Source organism: Lutjanus erythropterus, chromosome 18 (genome assembly GCF_056507025.1).
Source record: "Lutjanus erythropterus isolate fLutEry1 chromosome 18, fLutEry1.hap2, whole genome shotgun sequence".
Lineage (NCBI taxonomy): Eukaryota > Metazoa > Chordata > Actinopteri > Lutjaniformes > Lutjanidae > Lutjanus > Lutjanus erythropterus.
The window spans coordinates 1,095,496-1,116,001 of record NC_139334.1 but is presented as its reverse complement, the minus strand read 5'-3'; the positions used below and the strand labels follow the sequence as shown (position 1 = coordinate 1,116,001).

General features: G+C 37.9%; 1 protein-coding gene across 3 annotated transcripts; it reads right to left on the bottom strand.

Annotated features, from left to right (window-relative positions):
- Nucleotides 1-1,129: 1,129 nt before the first annotated feature.
- wdr35 (WD repeat domain 35) lies at nt 1,130-19,799 on the bottom strand. 3 transcript variants are annotated; one of them, XM_084742767.1, is made up of 28 exons: nt 19,392-19,799; nt 19,167-19,284; nt 17,704-17,775; nt 17,480-17,572; nt 17,270-17,398; nt 16,977-17,110; nt 16,015-16,180; nt 15,784-15,929; nt 15,444-15,569; nt 14,770-14,955; nt 14,515-14,550; nt 14,347-14,407; nt 12,942-13,086; nt 11,331-11,400; nt 10,648-10,701; nt 10,430-10,539; nt 10,064-10,283; nt 9,879-9,959; nt 9,138-9,274; nt 7,416-7,619; nt 7,149-7,295; nt 5,822-5,954; nt 5,616-5,726; nt 4,656-4,820; nt 4,044-4,184; nt 3,680-3,836; nt 2,161-2,401; nt 1,130-1,468 (listed from the first exon to the last, which is right to left on the bottom strand). In XM_084742767.1, the coding sequence occupies exons 1-28, from the start codon at nt 19,413-19,415 to the stop codon at nt 1,318-1,320; spliced, it is 3,558 nt and encodes a 1,185-aa protein (XP_084598893.1). In that variant the 5' UTR covers nt 19,416-19,799; the 3' UTR covers nt 1,130-1,317. The 3 variants fall into 3 exon arrangements, with proteins under 3 accessions (XP_084598893.1, XP_084598895.1, XP_084598894.1); XM_084742769.1 differs by lacking the exon at nt 5,616-5,726; XM_084742768.1 differs by lacking the exon at nt 14,515-14,550.
- Nucleotides 19,800-20,506: the final 707 nt, after the last annotated feature.

Sequence of the window (20,506 nt, the reverse complement as noted above, 5' to 3'; positions counted from 1 at the left end):
CAACTGACCCCTGGAGAGCACAGAGAGGAGGGGGATACCCCCCTTAAAGAGGTATTTCATCTGGTCCGGTGTTAAGAGTTCCAGCACAGGCACTCATTTGTTAAGAACTATTCCCAAGTGCAGTGGTGTTCTCATTAAATATTGTGCAGGTCCTGATTTTTTGTTTCCAAAATGGACTAATTGGCGATAATGTCCTCTGTGGAACGGTGTTTTCCACATCATGTAGAGGGGATTAAAAATGCAGTGTAACATCAACAGGTCAGCAAAATGAATCAGTCAGAATGCATTTTAAATTGTTACTTATGTGATAGTTTACTCACGGATTACTTCCATATAAAAAATAGTAAACAAAGCTGTTATATTAATCCATATATTTTACAACACTTAAAAAACTGTGAAAAAAAAAGGAGAATTTGACTAAATTACTAATTTGACTTGTCAGCTGTTGACACCACATATGACAGTTGCAGTTTAGGTGCTTGTTCTGTTAGCCTATTTGAACATTAACCACTAGAAACAAGAACTGTAAAGGGATAGTTTGGGTTTTTTGACGCAGGACTGTATGAGGTACTATCCATGGTCAGCCCAGTTTGGAGAAGCAAATATTAGTACCAGCATGAAAGCAAAGCCTAATGTAACTAACTTAGCAATTCAAAATACCAGTATTGATTTAAGTGTATGCTATATTTAGAATATTTTCATCGGTTTACCCTGCCATCGAAAAAACAGTGATTTTACCTCACAGACAACAGGAGTTGCTCATTTGCTTTCTCTGCCTCAATTCATTAGTTTGTGTTATTGTACTTCCTCAGTCACATAATGACAAACAAATAAACTAACAAACAGATCGAGGCAGCAGTAGACCAGCAACTCCTGTGTTCTGCGAGATGAAATGACAGATTTTGTCAAATGAGTCTGGTAGCTTTGAAGAGCAGCTCACATAATGGCAGAAAATGCTGTCTGACGACAAGACAAAGAGGTTAAAAAATACCAAATATAGATTTTTATAGGTGGCTAAAATAAGTTTTGCTGCTGACCCTGTCCACAGCAGCACACTGCTTAGCTTCCTACACCAGTACTCCTGCTGCTTCTCCAAACTGGGGGGGTGCCGACCACAGTGCTCATAAAATCCCACTTAAAAAATCCATTCTATCCATTTAAGCATGAAGCTGAAACCAAATGCAGCTATTTCCACAAGAACAACTGTAAATAATTTATGTTCCACAAACTCAAAAAAGAAACATGTCTGTAGGTTAAAGTACACTTTGGAATGTGTTTGTTCCCTCCAGACATGAAGTTTTCTTATGGGACTGAGCTTCACGCCAAAGGACTGTGACAGAGCGGGCAGCAGTTATATACGTGGATCTCCTGCTCCTGAGCGCAGTGTTTACACACACTGCACATCCAGAACTGGTACTCCTGGATCGGTAGACCTGTCACAATGCACGTGGGTAATTTCCCTTCAGCCCTAAAAGGGGAAAAGAAATCAAATATTGTGATGTAGTTAGATCATAGAAAACAGTAAAGGCGTTAAAGGAAGAATACATTTTTAGAGAATATTGGACAGTTGGTCAAAATTTCCATTTTAGTGATTAAAGCACATGCATAACATGTAGGGACATATGTCTTTAGCTCTCTGTTGTGTCACTGTATACATATCATCCAAAACACACATTTCAGAACTACATTTCTACATTTCTGATTTTGATAATGGGTAATAAGTATAACTCATTTCAGATTTTGCTGTCATAATTAACTGTCTGGTTGAGTCACAGCTAGTTTTTGTCTTTTACCAAAAGCAGAGAAATATTAAACTATTTGTAGTGATTATTTAAAGTGGGATTGTATGAGGTACGTATCGATTGTCAGTCTATTACCTACATACAGTAGATGGAGATCTGCATGTTGGTAGTTGCTACAGTTTCTGGGAAAGCATGGGAAAGTGAGGAAGGAAGTTGGCCAATGTGACTGAACAGAACATGGTTAAAACTTTCATATGAACTCATCCAAGAACATATGTCAAATAGATTTTCATATGTTGACTGTATAAAAGTGAAGATAACAACTGCAAGGGAGGCCTCTAGCAGCAGAACGTACATACTGTACCTTTAAAATCTCTCCCCTAACAGTGTCTGAAGCCAGAATTCAGTGTGAACTCACCCCTCTGATGATCCATCCAGCTCCATCGGGCGGCTGTCCTTGGGCGTGTACTTGGTGAAGATTTCCAGGGCCAGATCCTCGTAAAGCTGCCGCTGCTCCGGGTCCAGACTCTCTAAGGACTCCAGCTTGATGAAGGCCTGTGAGCATGTGCCAAAGGCCCGGTTGGCTGCAGCGCAAATGGCAAGCAGAGAGTAGATCTCCACCACTGGGATGATGTCCTCATACTCACGCAGGTGAAGGGCTTTAAAAATGGAGAGAAACAGTGAGGAGTTAGACTTCCACTCTGGTTGTATTATAGGAAACTACCTTGGTTTATTACAGCCTATGAATGTTTTTCTGAGGTAATTTCCTGCCATGTTTGAGTTGAAAGGTTTGCATTCAGATGTTATCAAATGTAAGATGAACTCGGTTTTGCATAGACTGTGTTTTGCATGGGGCTAATTGAAATACAGTTGTTGTATGCACTCTGATACCAGTCAAAACACTGTTTACATGGAATCAGATACCCAGATCAGCTCCAAAATAGGCTTTCTAAAGATCAACACAAGTGACCAAGAACATAATTTTAGTGTTTTTGAGGTGATTTGGATCCAATTTAGGGTCTTATTTGATGTTTTTACGGCATGTTGTGCAACATCTACTTCTCTCCTAAGGGACTTGTTAATCTGGCAATAAAATAAGCTTAAGACAAAGGAAGTTAGCTTTGCAAGTTGGGTTTAAATTATATTTAAAATTATATTTAATGATATAGAAAAAAGCACAAACTCAGCCCACTTAGATCTAAATTTACAGACAGTTAGGAGACTTTACTTGAATGACTAAAAACATTAAGAAGGAAGCACTGTTCTGAAAGTTGAGATGACAGCATGAGCAATAACCGCTCATTCTGACTTTAATCAAGTTCTCTACTTACACTTGTTTGTATAGCTAGTAAGTACAGTATATGCCCCACTAGGGGGCACCGAAGCTTCATGGGAGGGGAGGGAGGGCTACTGACAGTTTTAATAGCTGTAAGAAAACGTCTCACAAGAGCACAGTAAAGACCTAAAACAAGCTATATTTTCAGAGCCTTGAGACTCTGTTTAACAGTCCACTAGAAAAATATGCAGGTAAAACAACCAAAGAGCTAACAAAGCAATGGCCAAGTGTCAGAGTGGAGAAAAAACTGAATTTGTTAAAAAAGAAGCAAAGTGTATGAAATGTTCCTAAAAATATCAGGAAAACTCAACTCTGAGGCAATATTCACAGGAAATAATCTGCTCAAAATTCATCCAGATTGCTTGTTTAACACAACATGCAGTTATTGTGTTCACTTTCTGTACAATTCATCAGTTGTTCTGTGCGGTTATCGCAATGCATTGAATATAATATGAAATATCCATAAAATATGTCACCTAGTCAGAGGTCATCAATTCATAAATGTTAGAAAAAGGTTGGAAATCATTTAACTAAAGAGTAGCTCATGCACTAAACCACTGTCTATGGTAAAGTGTATGTGCTTTGTGATGTGGTACTGTACCTGTGCGCATGGCGTTCTCCATGTAGCCTGCATACAGCTGCCGCTGAGCGAGAAGAAAGAAGTGATACGCCTCCGCTCCACGCCAGGCGTTATCCACAATACGACTGTCTGAAGAGGTGGCATCTTCCTCAAGCAGCCCAGCAAGTGCCAGTGTTGCCTAATGACAGCAAATGTAACATAAATACATTATACTTTATACTACTGAATGGTACACACAGTATATGAAGTCTATCTATACAGTTAAATTCTTGACTTTGACTGGCGCTCGAACAGACCATAAGCAATATTTTTTTTAAAAAAGAGAGAAAATATATTTGTGGTATATATGCTGTATTTATGTATTAAGTACAGTGTAATAGATTACCTCAGACTTCTTCCCTTTGGCTTTACTCTGCTGTGACGTCTTCACCTGCTTGTGATAATCTTCAACAAGACATGCTGCCAGCACATAGAGCTTCTTCACCCGCAGCGGTCGGGTCCTTTTCTCCGCCTCCTCATCTGCTATCTGTAACCACAGACACAAATTCCACAAACACAACATCCCAGCAATTGATTAGCTACAGATCAGAATAGAATATATATATTTATTTATACATACATTTCTTTTTCTAGTTTCCTTTTCAAGAACTTGTCATTGTCTTGATTCATTCCATAACATAAAAAATGTTGCCCATTTCCACCAATGTGATGAAAAAAGTATTATTTTGAGACATTTTCATATTATAATGACTTCAAGAATCTTTTTCTTTTTCATCACAGTGGTGGAAATGGGATTCCGTACAGGTGTGATTCACTTTTATTCAAATTATTAAACCTGTTAAAATATTGCTCTACTAATGCTGATGGAAGCTGAAAATATAAAAATATAAAATTCCACTTTTATTCTGTAGGAACAGACCCTTTTATCTAAACGCAGAGGCCACACAAAACTTTTTTCATGAAGGCACTAAAGTAATGAGCATGAAAACAAACCCACCTTAAACATGAGTTTGGCTGCATCAAGAAAATGATGGGCTTTCCGATAAAGTTCCACCGCCTCTAATGTCTTATTTTTCTCAAGTAGATGTGAAGCATATTTGGAAAGAAGAGATTTTATCTCCTTCATGTTGTGGGTCCTGGTGAGTTCCACTGCTTTGTTCCACTGTAGGAAAATGACATTCAAAAACACAATTACAACATTATTACTTCAGATTCATTTGACCAATAACATATTTAAAAAGCTATAGGAAAAAGCAATAATAATAAAAGTCTGTAGTGTTTTTTTTTTCAGGAGGGTTTGAGAGTGTTTCTAGTTAAATATAGATTTTCACTCAAAGCATAAAGGGACGCTTCACCCCCAAATCAAAAAGTGTATATTTGATTCTGTGGAAAACTATGCCTTTAGAATTTGAGTGAAAATCTATATCTAACTCCTTATCCCACAGATTGCATTTCTCACTTCCAGTCAGAGCGCAACAGTACACACGACACTCCGGGGATGAGCTGACAGGAAGGTCAAGAGGAAACAGTGGAAGTGGCAGCCTGTTCATTTCATTGTCAAAAACACAGAATTAACACAGTGTGCTGCTGAGAAGGGAGGAAGTTGGGACTAATGACTTCTCTTTTTGGAACACAGGGTCAATTACAGCACTAATTTGACGTCCTTTAAACCAAAGCCAGCTGTGGACTAATGGTTTTAAGTACAACAGTTGCAACTTACATTGCCTCAGAAGTTTTTTTTTTAATCTCACTGAGTCCAAACTTAAACAAAGACTTATTAAAAAGCATTTTTTTCTTGAGCCAAATGTTAAAATTCACATTGGAAAAGCAGCGTTCACACTCTGGGGCTAAATATCTCTCAGTAAAAGGAGGACAGCAGGTACTGCAGTGACTGTAAAGAGTGTGTATGTCTTCAGAGCGTAACTCTGGCGCCACAGGTTCTCTGTCCGTCTCTCACCTGGTTCAGATGGACACAGGTGTCAACAGCAGCTTTGGGCTGGTTGCACTTAAGGTAGGCGTTCACAGCCTGTTCACACATGCCCACAGTGGCAAACATCTGCCCAATCTCCTGTAACACAGAGCGGAGACGATGTCTAAAACATCAGAAAGCCCAAAGAGAACATCAAAGAGTCACCTTTGGTCGAACTGGAACATTTGTCTCACCGGTAAAAGTTTATGATTCTCTGGCAGCACAGTGGTCAGCCTTTCCAGACCATCGTAGTCCTCTAACATGTAGTAGCATTCTGCCAGCCTCTCCTGGTTACGACCCTGAAGGTAGTACTGCACCGCAGTGACCCTTGAAACAGAACAGTAGATAATAGCGAGGTAATGTCTACTTTGATCTTGAAGAGTATAAGTGTTTTCACAATACTGTAATTTCTAACTTTGATACAACACCTTGAAAAATATTCATATTCAATACCATTTTCAATACCACGGTGTAAAACTGACACAATATATTTCCTGCTTGAAAAACTGACACATCAGACTGAGAACAATAATAACAATACTGTGTTCAGTATTACTTTCAACATCAACATCATTTTTCAATATTATAGGCAAAATTATGTTCATTGTCGTGTGCAACATCAGGTTCTCCTATGTTTACTGTCATTTTTTATTACATAATAATAAAACGCGATTACTTTCATCATCATGTGCAACATTACTTTTATATTATGATTAATATACAAATTTACTTTTCAATATCATGGGCTATCTTATGTTCTTTATCATGTGCAATATTCAATATCATGGGCATAAGTACAGTATGATTTTTTTCAATTATGTTTAATGTCATGTTTTAATACATTGTAAAATATTACTTTCAGTATCACTCCCAATATTATTTTCAATGTAACTGCCATTACTACTTTTTCTATTTAGCTCACTTTTGTACTTGTATTTCACTTGTTTGATGCTTTAGAATTGTTATTCTCATGTTTACTGTAATTTTGAGCGATCTCTGGCACAGGAATTTCCTTCGGGATTAACAAAGTTCCATCTTACCTTATCTATTTGTTGAATCTATGCCATCCGTTATTGGTGTTTTAAATAAATATTTCCTGACTAATGGTCTGTCACCATGTCAGTGCATTTAAACTAATGCTTGCACTCTGAGTTCAAGGTATATTCAAAGTTAAACAGGAGAAATCACTTTCCAGGTGTTGCAACATGCTCCATTGACAGCTACATGTGTCAGGACAAGTATTATATTTTGTCCTAGAATGTCAGGGGAGTTTTTCTTTCAGGTGACAAAGAAAAACAGCAACAGGTTGTTTTTATTATTATTTTTGTTTTTTACTGTGATACTGATTTAGGTATCAAGAATCATGGAATTTCACCAGTATTAGTATTGAGTACTTAATTTTTGGTGTCCCTACTATTTAGAGAATACTACAAATAAACTTCAAACATACATTATTTCTGTAGTAAATACAGTAATAAACAAAATGACATGAAAAAGAAAAGGTAAACAAAGTTTCAGTACCACTTCTGTCTGTCTGCAAAGTAGTCTCCAACCGCATTGTATGCCTGTTCCAGCAGAGCATCATCACAGTCACCAGAGCCAGTTTTTAGCAGCTGGAGCACCCTGAACCAGTCTCCCAGCTTGATCCTGAGGCCGATGGCAAGATCCCTAGAAGAAAGAAAACATCCGCTTGTCATCAGGCCTAACAGACTAAGCAAAAACAAAAAAAGAACTGATTCAATCACTGGAAGTTCTGATGTCACCATTAACAAATGAGGCTCGATGTACCTGCGATCCATATCCAGGTACATCCTCTCAGCTTCTTCAAAGCTGCCAAAGTAAGCTGCCACCTCTGCCTGCTTCATGGGCTCGCTCTGCAGGTTGCCGAGGCGCTTGACAAACTCAATGCCCTGGTAGTCTTTGCAACGGACAAAGGCCTGTTCAGCCATCTTCAGATCCAGTTTCTGGAGGGCTGCCTCAGCCAGCAGACGCCTGACAGGTTCATAATGGAGAAAGGGGTATGTTAGCTTCTATCACCAGAGGGGCTGCATGACATGATGTGTTTGCATAAACCCTTATCCCAACTGTAATATGATTCATTTAGATTTAACGTGGAATAAAGCTATTGCACCATATGAACTCACTTATCAATCCATGTTACATGTAACAGTAAATCAATATGTAAGGGGTCTTTAGAAAATAATTTATCTGTAATCAATCTATCTGTGACACACTCTATGATTCATCATTGTAACCCTTATGTCACAGACGGGAACTGACTCTGAGAATAGGAAGCAAGGAACAAGAATTTTGAGGGATGCTGCAAAAACTGACACATCAGCCAAAGAACACACATGAGGCACAGTGATCACACTGCTGCTTCAAAAGACTTACCGTAAATCTCATACTGTATACACTGATATCCTCCTCGAACACCAGCATACAGTATACGCTCAGATGAAAAACTGTGGTCACAGCAGCATTAATTGGTGCTAACCTGACAACAAACGTCAAATGTCTTTTTTTCTTTGCTTTTGCGAGTTGATATTGCTGCTTTGTATCACTGCATAAAATAAAATAGCAGTGATTCTTTCACATGAAAGATGAAGTGGCAGGAGACTTCAACATAACCTAAACCTACAATGACACAATACATTGTTTCAATAAATGACAACAGACACTAGCAAAAACAAAAAAAGGTTCTTAAAAAAAAAAGTACTTTCAATCAAAAAATTAACAGATTTAGGGCCTTATTTTCTTAGTGGCGCAACAACAAGTATAAGCAGCAGAGCTCGACTGATATATTGGTTGGCCAATTTTATGGGCCGAGATTGGCCAATCAACGATTTATCAAACTGGCATATATTTTGTCTGATTTTCAAAAAGAAGAACCCCAACTTATAACTTAACATCTCATAGAACATGTTGCAAAGAAAGATGCTTTGGGCAATTTAGAAATGGTGTCATAAAAGTTTGTCCAGCAGAGTGCGCTCCAACTCTGTTGTCTTCATAGTGAAGTTGCAAACTAGTTTGTGAAACACACTGCAGGAAAGTTAATTAACAATCATCTCTTTTTTCCCCTTTTCACATATCTCTAAATACAACCGTCATGTCACTCACGCTTATCACAACTGTTTGCTATATTAGCAAGGTAGCTAACCAACTAAAGTTTGTCAGTACAGTCAGTATCACCTGACATATTAATATCAGAATATTTTAATCTGTATCTGCCTCAAAAATCCAGTATTGGTCAGGCTCTAGTAAGCAGCAGTATTCCGACGGCTGACCTTGAAAATCACTTTGCCCTTCTGTGTGGTATTTGGGTGCCCTTTTGCACTTTGTACTGCAGCATACCTGAAACAGCAGGTGTGTTTGGAAACACCCACACAATTCATGCAGCCAAGACCTACCACTTTGTCACTGCGCTTAAACGATTAGACTACTGCGCTTAAACTCAAAGCCATGTTTTATGCTGAACACAAAGTAAAGAAATCAAAATGTTGCATTTACCAGAGTCTTGGGTGTGGGTTGTCTTCAATGAACTGTGAAGCGTCTTCAATCCCCACTTTTTCGATCAGTGCACGACTGTCTCTCAGGGAGCGGATTTCAAAGTTGATGAGGTTGTCTTTGTTAGGCCTCTCTGGATCCTGTCAAGCAATATCCCATAATATCCTGTTTGATTAAAATAATAACTAAAAAGCACATTTGAGCACGTCCAAGGTACAACAAAGTTCTAGATGTGAGAAAAGCTTCTCTTCATGTCTGTTAACAGTACAAAGGGAAAACCTGTTCTCATTTTGCAATCAGCTGTTGTATCACCACATAGTCAACAGATAGGGTTGCAACTACCAATTATTTACATTATCAATTAACCTTTCGAATACTCTCTACATTCATGGATGAAACTTCATTAAAATGTCTTGTTTTTATCAGTCCTACATCTAAAGATATTCAATTTATTATAGTATAAACCAGAGAAATGTAGGAAAAATCCATACTTGAGAGGCTGAAAACAGGATTTTCTGTCATTTTTGCATGAAAAATTCTATTAACCATGGATCAGTTATCAAAATAGTTTAATCAATTAGTCAACTAATCATTGCAGCTCTATCAACAGATAGGTAACATCAAGACAAGTCAGCAATAGGTATGAACAACTGTAATCACATCTGCTTAATATTTAAGATACAAAATAAAACTTTCAGTTGATACTTTGATAAAATAATTATCATGACACTGACAAAGGTTCACCTTCATGATTTCATCAAGTAGGACAGATTTGATTTCCAGGTCTTCAAAGTTGCAGATGTATCCAGATGTTTGGATTGGTTCCTTTATTTTAAAGATAAAATATATTATTGCAACAGTTGCTAAATGTTCATTCAGTAGTGATAAGACAAAGCAGCTGACTGTCATACAAACCCCTGAGCACTCACCTCTGGGTCCAGGTTCCTAAAGACATACATCCTGGTCTTCTCCATCATGGCAAACAGATCAGGATTGTCATTGGCCCACTTCATGTCCCACACATCCTTGCGCTCAAACTTGGATGGATCTCCTGCGGACGCCTGGTTTCCTGCGCTGTCTTCTGCAGAGGCACGAACTTCCAGGTCCAACAAAGTCAGCACGCCTGCGATGTCGATTATAGCCAGACGACTGAGGAAAATAACAATTACATTTTATGTACCAGTGCTGCAAATATGAAATTGCAAAATCCAACAGTGTTCAAATGTCACAAACAACAAACAACAATAGATATCTGTACAGCAACTTTAATCTGCAGAACACCAATCAGTGCTTGCCTGGAGTTGCAGTTCAGCGACAGGTAGTAGGCTCTGTTGTTCAAAGTGTATTTCTGGATGAGAACAACATTTGGGAGGCTGTACTTATGGATGGTGCCAGACTCACGGCCCTGTAAGCACACATACACCCAAACACTCAAATCAAAGTTTTACTTTTATTTCACTTCTCATTTTATGGCATCGTTCAAAATCTCAAATTATAAAAGGGATATGCATACCACAATCAGGGTCTTATCTGTTGCTGTAATACAACAAATGGGATCTCGAGTTGCCTGAAATGGAACAGAAGGATGCCATTTATCTATACAATGTCATGTCAAAAGCTTTAGGAAATGTTCATAGTGACGTCTTTAAATTGCTTCTTTAGTCCAACCAAACAGATTCATCATGAATGACAAAGAAAAGTAATAATTTTCACATTTAAAAAGTTGGAACTAGCAAAAATATTGAACTTTTGACAAAAATGGCTAAAACAATTGATCAGTTATCAAAATAGTTTGCAGCTAATTTTCTTTCAATCAACCAATTAATTAATTGACCAATGGTTGCAGCTCTAATGTGAGTATTCGATTTGAACTGTAGTAAATAATACTTTATTCTCAATGAATTAATTTTTTTGAACTAATAGCTTATTTTAAATTAAATTTCCACTAGCAGTCATTTATATATTTGCTTAGTTAATCAATTTTATACAGAAATTTTAATATTTCAGAAGTAAGGTTTGAGACAGTTCCAGTGAATTGAATCCAGTGAAAATTTTATGACAAGAAGACAAAGAACGCCATAATGTACACTAGATGGAGAGATAAAATGAAAATTTAACTCTCGTTTTGCACTTTTACTAAAAAAGGCTCATATTTGATTTTGTGTTACAACTTGAAAGGGAAAAAATGTCTCTTACCGTGAAGGCTTTTGCAAAATCTGGCGCACTGTCATTGGGTCCAGATGGATTGCTGTCAATGTGATAGACCCTAGAAAGACAGGAAGTGAGAACAAATGAGACAGAGCCAGAGAGACGGCCAGACAGACAAACGGTTGTCCTTTCCGCCGAGGTGAACTGTGGTCCAGGTGCTAGGATAGCCCTGGCAGAACATTAGGTCAGGCCCAGCCTGTCTGGAACCTCAATGGCATTTGATTCAGATGAATGAATCCTTTTCATGGCACTGGCAGTACCAACACCCTATGCTGAAACAGTGAGCCAGTAAACCCAAGGTTTCACCCACTGACTCACACAATCCAGCCTCGTGGTTATCTTGCCTCCCTGTAACTTTCCATGATCTGCTTGATGTGTACTGTAACTTCTGACATGGGTGTTCTATTTTGTCCCAATCCACTACCTGGCTTTCTTAAATACAGTTCCCGTGACATCCATCCATTCTCATGAGACACAGCTCCATTACAGTGGCTACATTTACAAGCACACTAATTTCACACTACTATTTAGAATATGATAATATTCTGACTTTGATACAGATCATGTAAACAGCATATTCTGCTTGGGCATCCTGATTTAGGCTTCATTCAGAATGTGGCATTTTCCAATTAAGACGTCATTATTATTCAGGTTTTTGGACATTCGTACAACACATTTGAAGAATGCCTCTCAAATTTTGCTGCAGTTTGCAAGTTTGCAAGGCTGGGGTAGAGAGCCAAGCACAAAAAATCCCACATTTCTGGTCAGAAGGAGAAACACACCTACTTTTAAACATTATGGAAGATTATTATATTCCTCCATAAAGCACAGCCATGGGATGTACATCATTATGTTAATGGAAGTACACATGGCTGCATGTAAATGGAAATATTAGTGGAATGTTACTTTTCTTTAGCCACAAAAACAGCTTAGTAGGAATGTCGTCTTCTTTAGAATAATGGCAAAAACATCACTGCCAATCAGGGGTACTAAACTTGCCTCTTGCAAAATGTCAAGAGTCCAAGAGCCATTTAATAAACAAATAATAACACTATCAGATAAAATTAATACACATTAAAAGGCCGCCTCTGCAATTTTCTTTAAAATTCTTTGTTTTCAAATGATTTGACTTACTAACTTAATAAGTAAACAAACTTGGTGCAAGAATTAATAAATAAATAAATAAATAAATAATACATTTTTATATACATTGTTTACTGCAGTCAACAATTGCATTGTTGTTGCCGCTTTGGTAACATTTGAAAGTGTTAATACAACATTAATCATGGTTTGAACTGTGAACTTCCATCATGCACTGAAATGTTGGGAAGATTCATAACATAAGCTGTAAACATAAACTGCTCTTACCAGAGACAGGAAGCATATTTAAGCTCTTAGAAGGAAAAACACATTTATATGTGCAGAACTGGTACATCTGTCCTGGTTCCTGGTAAAAACAGCATGTATCAATTTATTTCATTAAGGACTAGAAAATGGTTGGAGGGCCACCAAGCACCCTACCGGGGCCTATGTCTGTCCAGTGGACCACAAGAGTTGAGCAGCGCTGTAAATGTTGTGGTAATGTCCAAATAAACTCACCTCTCTCTTCCCTCCTTCTTAGTTCTTGTCACTTGGTTGATCTCCAGAGCAGTTAATTTTTTCGCCACTCTGTACTGCCACAAGTAGAACGCCTCTTTGGATGCAGCGATCACATGCGTCTTGGTCATGGTGACGAACAGTGGATCTGAACAAGCAGACAAGTGACAGAGTAAATAGATCGAGGATGAAGATCAGTGTAGAGTGTGTATAATTTCATGTCATTTAGGAGCAACTAAATCAATTCTATCTATTAGTGCTGAGCTTCTGGCATCAAATTTCAGATTTACAGAACTGTGTTACCAGTTTCACCAGCTGAAGAGTATTTTATTTTTGTTTTTTGTTTGATCTCAAACCATATGGTTTCAGCATGTATGCATAAATAGTAAATAGGTATTCACATTTTATTTGGTTGTTGCAAAGTTACATAAAACACAACTCATTCTCTTAGAGGGAACTATACTAGAACCCAGCTGAAAAAAGGTAAATGTTTGTAATTCTTTTCTGTAACTTTTTTGTGCATATAAATGCAAGAAGACAATACACTCTGTTCTCAAACAGATATACTTTGACTAGCCTTGCAAAAGAGCCATTATGCCACAAGAGGAGACACGTCCAAAAGGCTCTCACTTGAACTCTTATTATTTACCCAGGTGGAACATCTAAAACCCATTCAGTCCACCGACCTTTGAAATCTACAGACTTTCAAGTGTCTCGGCCTGAATTCTCAGCAAACACACAGCCATGTCAAGCAGAGACAGATTGCTGAATATCTGTGAGATATGAGGACGGCCAGTGCTCGCTGTCTATATGCTATGAGCCCATGAAAGATGTAACTGTGGGCGGCAGGTGGCAGAACGCCAGCCACCATTTCTCTGTACACAGGGTGTGATCTCTCACTTTGGCTTGAAGAAATACATCAACCTTATGGTAAATTAGGACTTTGGAAGATCATTAGTTCACTTCTGTATGAACACTACATGCAGGCATGCAGGGCACATGGCTTGTTTAATAGATGGCATTATGTAGGGAAATTAAATTTAAAGGAAGAGTTCGGATTATTTGAAGTGAAGTTGTACGAGGCACTTATCCATAGTAAGTGTATTACCCACAGTGCTTCACCTCTGCAGCTACAACTTCAACCGAGGGTAAACACTGCACCTCAACTTAAAAAAAAATCTGAAATATCCCTTTTTTCATTTTATTATAATTATTATTTAAAAAAAAAAAACATTAGGGGGGCTACATGCGGGAGATGAAACCATGGGCACTGCAGAGGACTCAGCCTCAGTACATGGGGCAAACACTCCACCAATTGAGCTACCAGGCCACCCAAACTATCCCTTTAAGGGTGTGTTCACAAAATGCGATTTAGATTGATATGTCTATCTTTACTGCTTGAACTCACCAATGTCGATGTATTTTGAGTCCAGTGGCGTCCCGATGGAGTTGCACAGAATCAGGACATACTGAAAAAGACATAGTGGTTCCATATTATTCTACAGGTCAATTTATGAATCTTTATCAAAAACAAACAGTCCTCATTTTGAGTGTGTGGTTTTCATTTGTACATTACCCTCGCATGACTCCCAGACTCTAACTCAGCATCCTCCTGCGTGGCAATGAATTAGAAAAACAGGAGGCAAGACAACACAGAAACATTTGTGATCCTTACTATTACAGGTCACCCTGTACCTTCTACCGAACATACTGTATCTTCCCCACTGCATATCAGACATCTGTAATGTTTGAGAGATCATTAAAATTCCTGCTTTGTTGCTTTGCTCTCACTGTTGCCATGTTAGGACTTATAATCCTGAAAAGCTTGTACCTGAGGCTGGGTGTCATCTGCCTTGCTGGCTAAGATGCAGAAGTCCCCTGAGGTAGTGATGGACATCAAGCTCTTGACATATTTGACAAACTTCTCGTTGTTTTTGGTGTCCCAGAAGACCACACAGTACTCCTGCCGCTCTGGCTTCGTGTAGGCATACACCACTGTGCTGCAGCAGTAACCCCACTGTTAAGAGACAGAAAAGAGCTGGTGAGATTCACCCGTTGTGTAGAATAAAGAAATATGGTCACCTAAAAGACGTGTCATCAAACAACACGTTTGTCGTAATTTAATTCGGAAATGCTGGGGGAGCTTTGTTATCAAGGAATGTTCAAGATTGTATGTGATCAGGGTACGACCTTGATAAGAAATAAAACTAGTTGAAAAAAAAACAAAAACAAAAACAACAACAGGTAGCATTAAGTTCTTTTCTACCAGAGAAAAACATTATATGGACACAAGTCCTTACAGATACATGGGTCTTATATATATATTTGGATTTGTGATCACTGTCACTATATGGGACCAGGTCTGACTTTGAATCAATATGTTTTTATTAACTCTGCCCTGATAAATGACAATGAGTTTACAGCTGGCCAGTATTTTAAATATACTTACGCTGAGTGTCAAGAATTGTTTCTTTAATTAAAACAAGTCACAAGTGTTGGCATTACCTTGTAGTCTGGTCTTATGTTGGCAAAGTAGATGTAGGAGTCCACAGCAAGGCCAATACGCAGCCCTCCTCCCTCCCAGGCAACTCCTGTCATCTGCTTCCCAGGAACTTTTAGAGTTCTCAGATGCTGATTTAACACCAAAGAGCATTTTAAGTGCAAAAATTAAAATTATTCCAGTCTCAGAGCACAAAACACATAAGACACTGTATTCTTTATTAACTCAATCCATGCAATGTAAATTCTTCTGTTCGGTCACATATCACAGGATCATAGGAAAACTGTCTAACCTGATCTTCATGTAAACCTGTGTAAGCAAGGGGACAAAGTCCTTCACCCTCACCTCTCCAAATGGTGTGTAGAACTGCACCACATTGAATTCCTTCTCCAGGTTTGAGGCTCTGAGAGAACCCGCCACCGCCAGAACGCTGCCACAATGATTCCACTGGATACTGACCACGTTCATCAGAGTGTCAATGCACACTGGGTCTGAAGAACAGGACATCGGTAAACATTTCAGTGAAGTGTAAGTTCAGGATATACTACAGCCTTTCAAGTTTCTTCTTTTCCTTACTTTCATCATTCTCATAGCGCATGATCTGGCATCTTCCATTGTCAAAACAGATAGCGAGGCAAGGACAGTCCGGCTCCACGTAACCCCCAGTTCCAGCGTACCAGTGGATACCTGCTATATTGACAGCTCCGGTCACATTGGTGAGACAGCTGATGGTCATTTTCATCTGAAACATAACACAGACCATAAAGTCAGCATGTTATAATATATAATCAGTGAAAGCAAGCATATGATTGGCTCTAATATGCTTGAAAAAAGGGGAGAATCTCTTTCAGGTACAGTATCTACAAATTCATAATTATTTGTATAAAATATTATATATATCACATATTATATGTATTACTTTTTATATACCAGCCTCCTTTGGTTAGCTGTGCTTTTTTTACTGGGAGAAAAACATGGGAATGAGAGATCATTGAAATATGTGCTAGTTGGTGGATCAGATGTACGTCAAATTAAACACAGACTCAAAACACTATTATCTCACCATATATTGTGTGTGTGATGGTATTTGAGGAGGTTTTTTGGCTGTTAGTAAAGTTACTATCTAGTTTGCTGCTTCCTGTTTGGTGCCAAGAGATATATGTGCAGATGATAGATTTTGAAAGCAGGGTGTCTTTTGTTTATTTCTGATTTCAGAGAAAAAGTGTGATTGTGATTTTTCTGAGTCTGCATCTGTCAACATATATATAATTATATACACTCATTCTTGAGAATTGGGACCGAACCATATTTTAAGGGAGTTCTGATTTCAATTTTAATTTTTTATTAAATTATTATTTATGTAGACGTCATATTTAGCCAGAGTTGATGTCTTACAAAGTTGACAAAATTATCCAAAATACTAATCAAAATACATATGTCATAATACATATCATAATGCTGATTTATACTTTATATATACTCATGTGCATACTACGATAAACTGACATCTCTATTATTATTAGTTATTGTGCACTCACTATGAAGTTCCCTTGATTGTCATAGATCTGTACTTCCCCATTGGCCATGCCGAAAAGGAGGATCTTGCTGTCTGGCGACCACGCCACATGAGCAAGCTGATTTCCCTTTAGCTCCTTTCCCCAAATCCGGTTTCCTACAAAAAAAAAAAAAAAGAGGCATTTATCCCACTGCACATGTTCGTACTCATTCCTTCAGTATGTGAACAAAGCTTTCCTTGTCAAATCTGCTTGGAAACATACTGAAATTTGTAAACATTTGACTTTCAGCAACCTTACTATAAATGTGTTTTTACCATCTACAGATCCCACAATGACCGCTCCATCTTCATACACAATGCAGATCTTCTGACCGTCGGCGTTCCAACTCATGCTCCTCACCACCGACTTGTTCCGGTTGTTGATCATCTCCTCGTACCACGCACCTTCGGAAGGGGCAAAGACAACTATAAAAGCCAAATCTATTACAAGACCATTTGTATTTTTAGTTTGGCCACAATAATCACCTTTGTACAGCATCCACACAATGATTAGCCCATTCTGGTCACTGGTTGTCAGCTTCTCATACTGTTCATTCCACGTGACAACTTGTACTGCACCTACGAGAGTTGTAATCACGTTAGATCATGTTCCTATGTCTCAGACACAGTGCAGACATAGTTTATGGACAGTGCCTATTACAAACATAGCATAATGATAACATTTTTGGCAACTAGTGAATACAACTTACCACTATGTCCGTCTAGAGTCTGGTTCATTGACAGATTACTTGGTGCAGCAAGACCTTTAAGTTTGGCATCATCTGTTGACAGAAATAAAATAGCAAAAGAGATCAGGCTCAGAAACTCGACCTCGTGTAGTTGAAGCAGCTCTCAGTGAGGGAATTGTTAAAGCACTTTTTGAAACAGCCGGCACATAATAACATAATAAGTGACTGTGGGTCTGTCCAACACATGGAGTGGGGAAGCTGGTACTATTTCTTCTTACAGGACTGGACACTGAGGCGCTAGAACAGAGCTTATGAAAGTTTCAGAACATTTCTTACACAGGAAGAATCGTTTCAAAAATCCTCAAATCTCAATCACATGGGCATTATGCAACAGCTTTGACTGTTACAGACAAACTTCAACACGATGCTGAAAGCATGCAGCACTTTTACACTATTACCCCCCCACCTCACCCCCCCACACACAAATGACAGTTTTTGTTTTAGATTTGGGAGCAAAATAACTGTAAAACAAATAATATATAATAAATTAATATATAAATGAATATATAAATGAACAATTAAATAAATCACTCATTCTTGAGAATGGAGACAAATTATATTCTACTGAATAAAACTTTACAAACTTTTAATACAACATTCTAATTCCATTTGTTTTTGGTGAGAATGTACTCTTTAAGGATCACAAAAAAATCACAATTTTAAACAATTTAAAAATGTGTTACAAGCCTTCACAAAATCTAAAATGAACAGTATCTACTGATAACATAGGTATAGAAATGTGACATTATAATCAGATTTGTTTTGAAATCAATTATTAAACATATGTTCATACTTTAAAGCCAACCAGATTTCTGATGATTGATGATTTAAAACAGGTACAGAAAGGTTTAGATATACCCTAAGGACCCTTGTCTCACTTCCTGGTTTAAAATTCGGAGTGGATACTGCTGAAGCACTGGTAAACTTTCTATTTTTTTTTGACAAATTCATTAAAGAATATTGCCATTAGATTTGTCTCAACCATAACATGTCACTCTGTAGCCCCTCTAAATCAAAGCTAAATACTATGATTTATTTATTTTTTTCTGCCATTAAGTAACTGTCATTACCAATGTTAGAAACTAGAAAAGGACAGTAATATACTCAATATGCTCCAGTGACATGGTGGACAGTACACCAGTCATTTTAGGTGGGATATGGCTTTCTTTTTTTAATCAAGCATATGCCACAGTTGTATACTTTAAAGCTCTTTACAGGTCAAACAACTCTGCATTGTGTGTTTTATATGTTTAATATTTAGTAGATTTCCTTTATAATGATTCAGGTTTTCAATTTCAAGTAAAAAGCAGTTCACTTGTGAATTTACCACCTAAGGTCCTCGGATCATGGGATAGCTAGAAATGCTCTGAAACTCATGAGTGTAGCAGGAATGTCTGTGCAGGCTGTTCCATTACTGAACTCACCTGTCTGAGTTTCAAGCTTGAGTACTCTGAGAAGACCGTCGTCTCCCCCACAGGCAATGAAGCCTTGGTCTTTGTTCCAGGAGACACATTTTAGATGGATATTGTTGGGGATAGCGATCTATAAAACACGGAAAATTGAAGCCACACTGTTAAAAAACGCCCTCCGTCTCAACTGGTGTATATACGTTGTTAAGTAGTTACTTTGTTGAGATTTTAAGCACTCACCTTCTTGCTGAGGTAGATAAACATGGTGGTGGAGACAACGTTTAGACCTCTATCAGTCTTACAATAAGTGCTTACACCGTTGATTTACTACTTATAATAAGATAACGTGAATTATCAAACTGGACAGTTAGCGTGAGCTAACTTATTTCGCCTAGCTAGCTACATGACGCGGCCCAGGTCTGGTGAATGTAATGTTAGCTTGTACCGTTAGCTTTACTAGCTACCTGCCTGACGCGACACCGTTATCGAGTAACAAACACTAAACGTTGAATGCAGCCTAACAAATTAAAAAGCCCGCTACTGTAATACTGATTATCGTAAGCAAATGTGATGGAGAACTGTTGAAATTCGACGTTTCGTTGCTCGTAGGAAGGCTCCAGCACTCAGAGGCTGCAGCTTCCCTCGGTCTCCCGTGGTAACCGTAACCGGAAGAGTTGTGGTTAGGGCCTATGGTAATTGTAGTTTTTTCCTGGAAGTCATTATAATGACAAACTTTATCAAAATAATGACTTGTCTAATGAATCATTATTTCGAGATAAGTAAGCCATACTTTTGAGATATTATTTCATTACTTTTTTAAAATACGAACCCATTCTTTTGAGATACCAAGTCACTATTTAAAGATAAATCTGAGTATTTTGAGATAAATAAGTCATTATTAAGTCATTATTATGATACTAAGTCATTAGTTTTTGAGAAAAAGCTAATACAGCTTTATTTAGCTTTGCATGATCATCTTGCATTTACTTCATCATACTGTAAAAATGTACCAGACACACTGTGTAATGAAATGAGCATTACAATGCATAAAACTGCACTTTAAAACAGTTTTGTATTTAATTATGTTGGATGCAAAATGAAAACGTGAGCTCAGTAAATGCATCGTCGTCTCTCCCAAGATGGAATGATTTGTTCTGAGATACTGAAAGTTCATGCCCTTTAATACTTTTAAAAGTGGCTTGGTTAGTAAGTGTAAAAATACACAAAACAAGGTATGTATAATCCATTGTTTCAGAATTTATTTTCCATGTGCAACTCTACTCCCAATAGAAAATATACAGGCAAGTTTTTTTTTTCTATCACAAAACACCCAAATATGTCATGGACAGCACTGT

What these genes read in the sequence shown, in the direction of transcription:
- wdr35 (XM_084742767.1), bottom strand. Translation starts at nt 19,415, where the DNA reads ATGTTTATCTACCTCAGCAAGAAG. An exon ending in CAAGCTTGAAACTCAGACAG is followed by an intron (nt 17,776 to 19,166) that starts GTGAGTTCAGTA and finishes TTCTGTCAACAG; the next exon opens with ATGATGCCAAACTTAAAGGT. An exon ending in CTGGATGGATCATCAGAGGG is followed by an intron (nt 1,469 to 2,160) that starts GTGAGTTCACAC and finishes TTCCCCTTTTAG; the next exon opens with GGCTGAAGGGAAATTACCCA.